The 10,221-nt window shown below is 54.5% G+C and overlaps 1 protein-coding gene across 1 annotated transcript; it reads left to right on the top strand.

Moving 5' to 3' along the window:
• Window positions 1-371: 371 nt before the first annotated feature.
• LOC141738341 (uncharacterized) lies at window positions 372-3,197 on the top strand. Its single transcript, XM_074573538.1, has 5 exons — window positions 372-461; window positions 937-1,168; window positions 1,652-1,884; window positions 2,046-2,135; window positions 2,485-3,197. The coding sequence occupies exons 1-5, from the start codon at window positions 372-374 to the stop codon at window positions 3,130-3,132; spliced, it is 1,293 nt and encodes a 430-aa protein (XP_074429639.1). The 3' UTR covers window positions 3,133-3,197.
• The last annotated feature ends 7,024 nt before the right edge of the window (window positions 3,198-10,221 follow it).

The raw sequence follows: 10,221 nt of genomic DNA, 5'->3' as shown, positions 1-10,221 counted from the left end.
CCATCCCAGCCTGGTTCCCAGGACAGCTCCAGCCCTTCAGGACCACCAGCACTCACCCCACCCCTCCGCAGCCAGCCCCTCTCTCCCAGGCGTCCTTCTCTCCTGGCTGGCCAAACCACAGCTCCCTCTTGTTCCCTGCAAGACGGCCAGCAAGCAGAGAGGGAAACGCTTGCTGCAAGCAGCTGGATCTGCTCCTGAGCAGCTTGGCTGCCGCTGTGAGCAGCCAGCCCCTCGGACCCTCCTCGCAGCCATGTCAGCACCAGGAAACACCAGCAGCCAAAGAGGTCTGAAACGGAAAAGGGGGTAAAGCTGAGCCAAAACCCAGCATCTGTGGTGTGGCAGTTCCTTGCAGTTCTTACTGGTTGGCGAGGATGCCCGCTTTGCTTCCCAGAATCACAGAGGAGCTGAGGTGGGAAGGGGCTGGTGGAGATGACCTCTCCAAGCTGGGCCAGCAAGAGCAGGTGGACACAGGCCTGCCCAAACGGGCCTCCAGCAGCCCGTGCACAGCAGCCTGGCGGTGGCACGGCAGCACGGTGATACAACAGGATGACGGCGCGGCAACACGGTGATGTCACACTGCGGCAACGCGACGATGCAACAATGCGCGACTGCTCTATATAGCCGCTGGCTGGGGACCGGCGGGGGTGGCCACAGCTGGGTGCCTCTGTAGCGAGAGGTGCCAGCGCAAGGTCACAGTTCGAGGAGAAGTCTTGGAAGGAGCCATGGAACATGGTCTCACTGCTGGCGTCCGAAGGGCAGATGCGCTGCCGAGAGCACTGGGAAAGAGGAGAGAGGTGGGCAGTGGGCCGATGGAGAGGGCTCAGCCTGGGAGCCCGGGACATGGCGTGTTGCTCTGGGGCCTCGGGATGTGCCCTTTTTGCAAGTGCCATGCAGGAGGCTTCCTGAGCTAGCACCTGAGTGTCTCTGTCTTCCTAGCTCGGGCACATAAGACAGCACCTGGGAGAAGGTTCTACTGTGCTGAGGGACCCTGAGCTGCTGGTGGACCTCCCGCTCGGGGTGAAGATCCCTGTGCTGCGCGGCTCCAAGCCTGTCTACTGCCGAGCAAAGCTGGGGGAAAAGGTAAAGGCAGCAGGAAAGGGTAGAAAAGTTCTCACCTTCTACGGGGTCCCCATCATTCGGACCAGTCCTTGTGGCCACCTGCGCTATGGCAGGGGCTGCAGCCCTTCAGTCGGACGGGGCTGGGGAGTCGAGGGAAGCTCCTGCCGAGAGAAAGGAGGACTTGCCCATAGCAGAGCTGCACATTGCCCAGAGCTGGGTGGAGAAGAGCGTTGCTGTCAGGTCTTCAAACTCCCTTTACCTTTCCACAAGGACAGCCTGGCACCTCTGGGGAGCACAGGCCCATTGGTGCAATCAGAGTGAATTGCCAGAGGAGAAGACATGGCTGTAGGCAGCATTTCCGCTGAGCTCCTCACAGGTGCAGCAGTGGGTACAACTCTCTCCCCCCCGTAGTAAACAGCCCCTCGTCTTCCTACAGCGAGAGGGGATAGCCACCAGACAGGAGGATGTAGGCACAGGGTTTCTCCTCCCTTGGAAAGTCTCCAAAGTAGAGAGATCTTTTCTCGGGGTGGGAAGTAAGCCAGGAATTAGGCTACACCTCATGGGTTTGGCAATGCCACCCTGTGTGTGTGAGGAGCTCGGGAGGGCGTTCGTCCCTGCTGCTCTCTCCTGCCCCTTTCACACTCTGGAACATTGTTCTTACAGCTTCAACGGCCCTCAGGCTTTTACGACCTGGGAGATCCCTACTGTCGCCTGCTGCGCACGGAGTACAACAGCCTGCACGACCCGTATCTGCAGGAGTATCACAACCGCAAAGACAACTTGCAGAGGCTGCAGAGAAAGGGCCTGGTCACCAGTGAGGGCAGAGTAGGTTTGGACGTCATCGGGCTGATAGAAGCGGTTCCCTGGGAGCAGGGATCCCCCTCCTGCAGAGGAGCAGCTCCCCTCGGCTGGGCTGGGGCTCTTTCGGGGAAGGCAGTCTGCTGGCTTGACTGTTCTTGGGGGTTTCTCCCCTCCTCTCTCCATAGGTGGTCTGCACTCTGAAGGAGTTCAACGAGTACAGGCAGTACCTGACCACGCTCAAGCTGCGCGCCCAGCAAGTGTCCAGGCAAGAAGAGGTAGGCAAAGCCGAGCATTGGTGGGCACCGGTCAGCGGCACGGTGCCGAGGGCTGGGGTTTCACTTGCTGCGTGCTGGGGAGGCGGTCGGTGCAGCAGAGGCGAGGGCTGTGCTGGGGGGGCCGGGCGGTGTGGCGGGGAAAGGACTACCGGGCTCGGAGCTGAGCCGGCGCGAGGTGCTGGGGTGGGCATGGGCAGCCACGCAGAGTCCCGAGGGAAGCCTTTCTCTTCTGCCCTCGTGGCACGGCTGAAGCAGAGCCCTGGCCTGCGCCCGCGTGAAGCCTCGGCACGCAGGGGTGCGAGCGCTTGTCCAGGCAACAGCGAGCCACAACCTGGTGTCTCCTTCTCAGGAAAGGCTTCGGCAACACCTGACCAAGTTGAAGGATGCCCCCAAACCGCCGGGGGCCATCAACACTTCTCACCTGGCCCAGCCGCCGCTGCAGGCTCGAAGCCCAGCTTGCCCACCTCCACCCAAGAGCTCCAGGATCTCCCTGATATCAGGGCGATGCAGCAGAGCGGAATCAGATCTGGAGGAAGGCCACACCTTCCCCCAGCATGAGCAGGGACAGGAAGGTGCCAAGCTGCCCAGGAGGGTCAGTAGCGACGCTGACTCTGACACGTCCTTAGACAGCACTTTGAGTGTAAGGACCAGGTCACGTTGCATAGTCGACTCTGTATTGCAGCGGATCTGTCAACGTGGGCCTGCACTGTCCCCCGAACCGAGTTCCGGGAGGGGTGTCACAAAACCAGACACACCACGAGATCCGAAGCAGTGCTGTCCCGCTAAGGACGCCCTCTCCTCCATGGGCCCGCAGTGGTCCCGCCAGCCCATCCCTCCAGCGGGTCCCAAGCCCCCTGCCCAGACAGGAGCCCGGCGCAGATCACTGCGTGTAAAGCCTGTCGGAGGCGAGCCCCAGCCGCCTGCGTCAGAAAGGAGGGCGTTCGTGGGAAGGCTTGTGGACGATGTCCTGAGGAGGTGTGCGGCAAGAGAGGTGTAGAGCCCCTGGGCAGCAGAGACAGACCTTACCTGCTTGTGTTGCAATAAACAGTTTACTCCCCCGTCTGCGTCTGTCTGGGCATCTTCCCTGCAACGCTTTCCCTCTTCTTCCTCCCTCCTACAGCCTGGGTCAGGCGAAGACCCAGCTTTTGTCTCGTTTGGGAAGCTTTGCGTCCGGGCTATCGGAGGGGCTGGTCCAGCCCTGTTAAGCCTGGGTTCTGGCGGTCTTTGTGTTGAGATCTTGTCTCCAGGGCTCTTTCTCCTCAGACCAAGCAGCCCTGCACGAAACCCTTGTTCTGGCCGCTCCGGGGACGGACGGTGGCGTCTCCCCCTGGGGACCGCTCTGCCACATGTCCTTTGGGTCTCCTCGCTCCGCAGCGGGGAGGCAGCTCTATTGTGGAGGCCCAGAATGGTGCAGGTGAGCAGGGTCGAGCAGCCGGTGCCAGGGCTCACCCAAAGGGAGCCGCAAGCCGGGAATGGGAAAAAACAGGGCGGGAGGAGATGTCCCTAAATCAGGGTTCTTCACCCGCTGCGCAAAAACCAATCAACCCACTCAGTCAGGAGATTTGTCTTGATTTCAGTTCTGCAGAATCGGGTGCCGGGCGTTTAACAGCAGCCAGCACACCACACGCCGTGGACAGTCCCAGGTTTATAGTGACAGGATAGAGCCGAGGGGTGAGCTACAGCTCCCTTACTGACCCTCATCATCCCTGTGCATTCAAGCCCGTGTTTGGAACGTTTTGGGAGCTGCCCCCGGGCGCTCGGGAGCGGCGGCCCCGCCCGCTCCTTCATTAGCCGCGGCCACAGCCGCTCCTTAGCGGCAGCCGGAGGCGGGCGGGGAGCGCTGCCGGCCACGGGGGTGCGGGCAGCGGCAGCGGCGGGGCTGGAGCCCGGTGCCGGTGGGAGGCGGCGGGGCAGGGCCGTGCTGCTGCTGGCCCTGGGGGAGGCTGCCCGGGCGGGGGTCGGGCTGCGGGCTGCCCGGGGGGGGCTGTGGGGTGCCGGGCTGGGGAGGGGCCGCTCCCCGGGGTGCGGAGGCGGGGGGCGATGCGGGTCCCCTCTCGCTGTGGCTGGGTCGGGGCCGTGCGTGTGCGGCCGGTGGGTGCCGGCTGCCGGTGCCGAGCTGGCCGCGTCCCCCCGGCTGTCCCTGCCCCGGGCCCCGGGCCGGGGGTGCCGGTGCTGGCTGCGGGGTGCCCCGGCTGCCCTCGCACGGGCTCCCTGCCCCGGCGGAGCGGCGCTTTCGGGCTCTCTGCAAAGGCCAGCGGGGCTGGGCAGGGGCGAGGGGCGGCGGGAGGTTGGTGCGTGTCCTGCGTGGAAGGGGCAGCTCGCCGTGCCCGGGTGGCACCGGCACGGTGGTGGCCCCGGGGTGCCCGGGTGAGCCCGGGGGGGAGGTGGGCTCTGTCCCCCGAGGTCTGGGCGCTCACGCCGACCCCGTCGGTGGCTGGCAGGGCACCTGGCCGGGCTGCTGGCATCGGGCACCGCCCGCTTTTACCAAAATGCCGGCATTTTCCGAGGCGTCTGGGACTGCGTCCTCCAGCGGGGGGAAACCGTGGCCGCGTACGAGAAGGCGGATGGCGGGGAGCTGCAGGGGTTGCACCGAGTCCGTGGGTGAGTGCGGCCCCAGGCCGGGACCCCCTGCCTGTGCCACCCCGCGGCCACGGTCCCTGGAGGAGGGCGGGTTGGGGGTTATCTGTGGGGCACGGCCAGCGTGGCTTTTTGGCATTGCCCCTGTGCCGGGTGCTGCTGGCGGAGCTCTTCTCCTCCGGCACTCCTGGGTGCCACCGGTGTGTGCGGATGCACACGTGCTCCCCGTCTGGCTCCGATGGAGCCCTTCCCTTCCTCCCGAAGCCGCAGCGCTCGCGGTGTCCCACATTTGCTGTCCCCGGTTGGGAGCGCACGGCTTCCTGCCGATAAAATTGCCTGAGCATCCTTCTTCTTTATCTTATATTGGTATGGGCATGAACAGTGTTTCTTGAGTGTCATTGGCAATTATTTGGTTCTATCCTATTAAATCTATTAATATTTCAGTCCTTGTGTTTCCTTGCTTTCCCCGATTCCCTTTCCTGGTTGGGGAGGGTCATCAGGTTCAAGAATAATTGTCTGAACAACACTAAATTGTTACGGGTTTTCTCAAACCCGACGTCGAATAAAGCAATGTCTCCTCTCTAAACTACTTTTGGGTTCAAGAGCTTTTATTTCAGGTAACAGTTTTTGGCAACCCAGATGGGACTTTGCATATAGGCTTGGCGTTTGACGGCTTCTCATCGCTGCGGGGAATCACAAGCGGAACTCCAGCGCGCACCGGACCTCTTCTCTCTTCTCCGGGGACTTCCCTGGTGATTGATTCCCTGTCGGGTGGTGAGTAACCAGCTGAGCAACAAGTTGAGATATCGCATGGTAAAAATTGAAAATTGTGTGGTTAAGAATTGCATGGTAACCCCCCCGAGTAAATCGTCCCAGAAGGGGTACGTGTCGGTGGGTGAATTGCTATTTGCAGCTGCTGGGTTGGTTCCTTTCCTGCGCTGGTACGGTGGCGACGGGAGCAGGTAAAGGGTTGGAATAATGGGAAATGTTTCATCATTCCAGGAAGGGGGTATTGCAAAGGCTTCTCCTTTAGGATGTATTTTGAAACATTGGGGAAAATTTGGGAAAGATCCCCTAATGCGGAAGAAATTGATTGAATCTTGTAATCAATGGGGGCCTTCCAATGTGTTGGAAGATAAGGAACAATGGCCAAAGAATGGCACGTTAAAGTATAATACCATGTTGCAATTAATGTTGTTTTGTAGAAGGGAAGGTAAATGGGATGAAGTTCCCTATGTTGATTTATTTTTAATTTTTTTTACCTTAAGAAATGACTGTAAGAGCAGACAAGATTGTGGGTTAATAGTTAAAGATACTAATGTGCTGGCATTAGAACAGGAAACTGTGAAATCAAGATTGTTGAAGCGATGTTGTCCGGCTTGTAGTATTGACAAAAGATGTGATAAGTATAAAGAGGAGGATGCAGTGGAAGAGGAAGATAGTCAGTCGCTGGTGGCAGCACCGAGAGAGGAAAGGAGAAGCTGAAGAAGGGATAGAGGATGGGCAGCGTGATGATGAGCTGTGGCTGGTGGTACTGGGCGAGGCGGGGGAGCGGTGCTCCAGGAAAAGGCAGATTTAAAAGCTTGGAAGGAAATGTCAGGAATTTACGGAGAATATGCGCAGAAGGCCGCTCAGGGTCTACAATAGAAAAGAGACAGGGCAGAGAGCAAGTGAGGAATGGTCGGTTGTTAAAAGCAGCTATTGCAGAAGGAAATCAAGGAGGCAGGAGATGGGATGGAAACAGAAGGAACCAAAACGTAGGGGGAATAGATGGAAATTTTTGCCCCGCTCTGGAAAAGAATCAGTGTGTGCTTGGTAAACGAAAGGGACATTGGATTTATGAAGTAAACTTAATGCTCAGATTGCATTTGAAGATAATCATATCCATGTGCAAATACCAGAAGAAAAAGCGTTGGAGGTGCAAGTTTTCTTATTCCAGCAAAACCAAGATGTGCAGACATCTACAGTCCCGGAGGAGTGATGAATGCAGTGAAACCTCTCGTATGGGAAGCGGGAACGCCGGGACGATCTAAAGCAGCAGAACTGGTAAAAACTGACTTAAAGCCGAACGCACGACCGGTAAGACAAAAACAATATCCAGTAAAATTAGAAGCAAAAAGAGGACTTGAACCATCGATAGAAAAGTTTATTAAATACAGACTGTTGCGGGAACAACAATCAGAATATAATAGTACTCCGTAGTGGCTAATCCGTACACTCTGCTGACCACTATAAAGGAGAGAGATCAATGGTTTGAAATGTGGCAGTAACCTTGTTACAGTACGTGGACGATATTCTCCTGGGGACACAGACAGAACCTGACTGTGTGCAACATACGATTGATCCCTTGAATTTTCTAGGAGCAGCTGGATATGGAGTATCTCAGAAGGCGGCTCAAGTGGTGCAACAAACCGTTGTTTGTCTGGGTTTTACAGTTACGCAGGGAGAACGGAGCCTGGGAATGGGGCGGAAAGAAGCAATCTGTCCAATACCTGAACCAAACTCTAAACAGGAGCTGAGAGCGTTTTTGGGAATGGCCGGATGGTGTTGCCTGTGGATCATTGATTTTGGCTTGTTAGCGACTCGGACTGCCAAACCTGGAAAAACCTTTGGAGTTATTTGTTTACGAGAAACACCGTATTGCTTTGGGAGTACTGATTCAGAAGACCGGATCCTGGAAAAGACCGGTAGGATATCTTTCCAAGCAGCTGGACCAAGTAAGTCAAGGTTGGCTTCTTGTTTGCGGCCGGTGGCAGCGACCGTAACGCTCATGCAAGAGGCGCGGAAGTTAACCCTGGGACAGAAGCTGGTCGTTCAGGTACCACATGCGGCGGCTACTGTTTTAGAGCAAAAGGGGGGGCATTGGTTGTCCCCTCGCCGAATGAGGAAATATCAGGCTATTTTATTAGAACAGGATGATGTAGAATTAAAAGTGACTTCAGTGCTGAACCCAGCAACCTTGTTACCTTTAGCGAGTGAGACAGAATTAGAATGTGACTGTCTGGTAACAATCGAACAGGTTTATTCTAGTCGAGCGGATTTAAAGGATGAACCTATAGACTCAGCAGAAATGAATCTATTTGTGGACGGGAGTGGTTTTGTTGCTAACAGAACTAGAAAGGCAGGATATGCTGCAGTCCTAGAAGAAGAAGTTATAGCGGCAGAAGCACTCCCTCCAGGAACTTCAGCACAAAAAGCAGAATTAATTGCATTAATCAGAGCTCTGGGAATAGCAGCTGGGAAACTTGCGAACATAGGGACTGACTCGAGATGTGCTTTCAGGGTGTTACATGCACACGGAGCATTGTGGAAGGAAAGAGGTCTCCTGTCTGCTCAAGGAACACCAGCTAAATAAGGAAATTTAATAAAGAAGTTGTTAGAAGTGGCGCAATTGCCTAAACAACTTGCTGGGATGCACTGTAAGGCTCATCAATTTGGCAACTCTTTCATCGTTACAGAAAACCGAAAGGCGGCTCTGACTGCTGGGCAAGCTGCAGAAAAGAAAATCCTCGGGACGTGGCCTGGAAGATCCCAACATTTAAGTCAGCCTCCCAAGTCTACAGGAAGGGACGAGCAATTAGCTAAGTTGTTAATGTCCGGTGAGGATGACAACGGATGGTGGATGGCCAAGGATCAGCGTGTGATATCACCTGAGAATCTTGTGAGAGACATTTCAGAGAAAACTCATAAAGAAACCCATTGGGGAATGGAGGCTTTAGTAGATAATACTAAGACGTAAGCTTTGGGAGTGGGAATGACTAGTATTGCAAACAGTGTTGTAAACAGATGTGAAATATGTCAGAAGAATAATCCCCGCAGTGAGCCGAGACCCCCACCAGGAGCAATAAAGAAAGGAAACACACCAGGGGATTACTGGCAAATTGATTTTTCTGAGCTTCCCGGGCAAGTCGGGTACCGGTGTTTGTTGGTTCTAGTGGGTACTTTTTCTGGATGGCCTGAAGCTTTTCCCTGCCGTACCAGCCAGGCACGGGAGGTAGTGAAGGTGTTACTGAGGGAAATTATTCTGAGGTTTGGAATCCCGACGGGAATGTCATCAGACAGGGGACCACATTTTGCGGCAGAAGTGGTTCGGACTTTAGGAAGGGCTTTAGGGGTAAAATGGGATTTGCATACCCCTTGGGACCCCAATCGAGTGGGCAAGTAGGGAGAATGAATCAAACATTAAAAAGACAGAGGAGCAAGATTATTTTTTTTCTGATTCCCTTTCCGGCTGCATTGCTTTGCAGGCTTGACTTGACTGTGTAGCCACGAGCCCTAATGTCAGCATTGGGGATGGAGAAGAAATACCAGGGGCTTTCGCAAGTAATGGGACTTGCTATTTCAGCAGCAAAGCAAAGGTAGGGGGGGAAAGGGGGGAAAAAAGTCCCCACTCAAATTCCCTTTCACAGCTTATACTCCATAGTGGGATTAAACTCTGGAAACTCTTTTTAACTAAGAGACTCTAAGTTATTAGACGCTACTGATACTTCAAATACTGGAGTACACTTCAGATACCATCGGTACGCTGTAATAATTGCCACGTTTTTCCAAGTCGCTTTGATTGTCTTTTCATTCATGGAAATTGTGCTCACTGGAGTGCACGTGATTCAGGCATGGAAGGGTCGGGAAGAAGACTAGTTAAAGGAAAAAATAGTGAGTCTCATTGTGTGAATTAGTTAATGGTGGTGGTGATTACTTGGTACGTGTCTGCTCAGAAATTGTTTAATGTGGTAGTCAGGTCTTTTGTTTCGTTGGTTGTTTTTTTTAATCAGAGTAACTTGTATAGTATAAATGCTCAATTTATAGATCTACTTACAAGATACTCCACACATCTATTTTTTAAAATGCTGATTTTTCTTACTAAGTTGTGGAGGAAGAACTAAGGAAGCAGTTTGAGAAGTTTTGAAACAATCTGATAGCTTGATGCCACCAAAAGGATCGGTCGTTCTTTGTGTTCCTCCTTCATCAGCTGCCCTTGATCTGACGTTTTGTTGGGCTGCTCAGTGCCCGAAGCTGTCAGAAAATCGTTTGCTTTTTGCTGCTGGACTAGTCTCCTGCCAGCTTGGTGGCACGGAGTGAGCCCCAGGGCCAGTGCAAGTGGCAGAGATGGTGGGAGGAAGCTGGGCTTCCGTGCTTCTTGTCTGATAGTCTCATTTTTCAAAACACATTCTTGTCTTTTCTTGGCTTTTATTTTTTTTTTTTGTTGGAGTGTGGGAACTGTCATGGGAAGGGGCTGCTCTGCTTTCCCTCCCAGTGGATTTCCAGCCCCCCCAGCAGTGATCTGGTCTGGTGATGGTGTGCTTCAGGGGGAGAGAGGCAAAAGCCGTTCCTTCTTTCTTGGATCAATTGCTAAACTGAGTAGCAGGGAGCTGGAAGGAGTGTGAAGTGAGCGCAATTACACCTTGCGTAAATGTTATCGTAGATTTGATGATGTGTAATGTGGGGCTGCAGCTTTCCTTAAGAAAACACGTGGAACTACGTAATTTTATAGGAATTTAGGATTTAAAAA

This window comes from Larus michahellis, chromosome 2, assembly GCF_964199755.1.
Source record: "Larus michahellis chromosome 2, bLarMic1.1, whole genome shotgun sequence".
NCBI lineage: Eukaryota > Metazoa > Chordata > Aves > Charadriiformes > Laridae > Larus > Larus michahellis.
This window is presented reverse-complemented; position numbering and strand designations above follow the sequence as displayed.

Excerpts from the sequence above, each read along its gene's own strand:
- LOC141738341 (XM_074573538.1), top strand. The coding sequence starts at position 372 with ATGCCCGCTTTGCTTCCCAGAATCACAGAGGAGCTGAGGTGGGAAGGG. Across the intron at positions 462-936 it reads AGCTGGGCCAGCAAGAGCAG|CTCGGGCACATAAGACAGCA; the intron begins GTGGACACAGGC and ends CTGTCTTCCTAG. Across the intron at positions 2,136-2,484 it reads AAGTGTCCAGGCAAGAAGAG|GAAAGGCTTCGGCAACACCT; the intron begins GTAGGCAAAGCC and ends TCTCCTTCTCAG.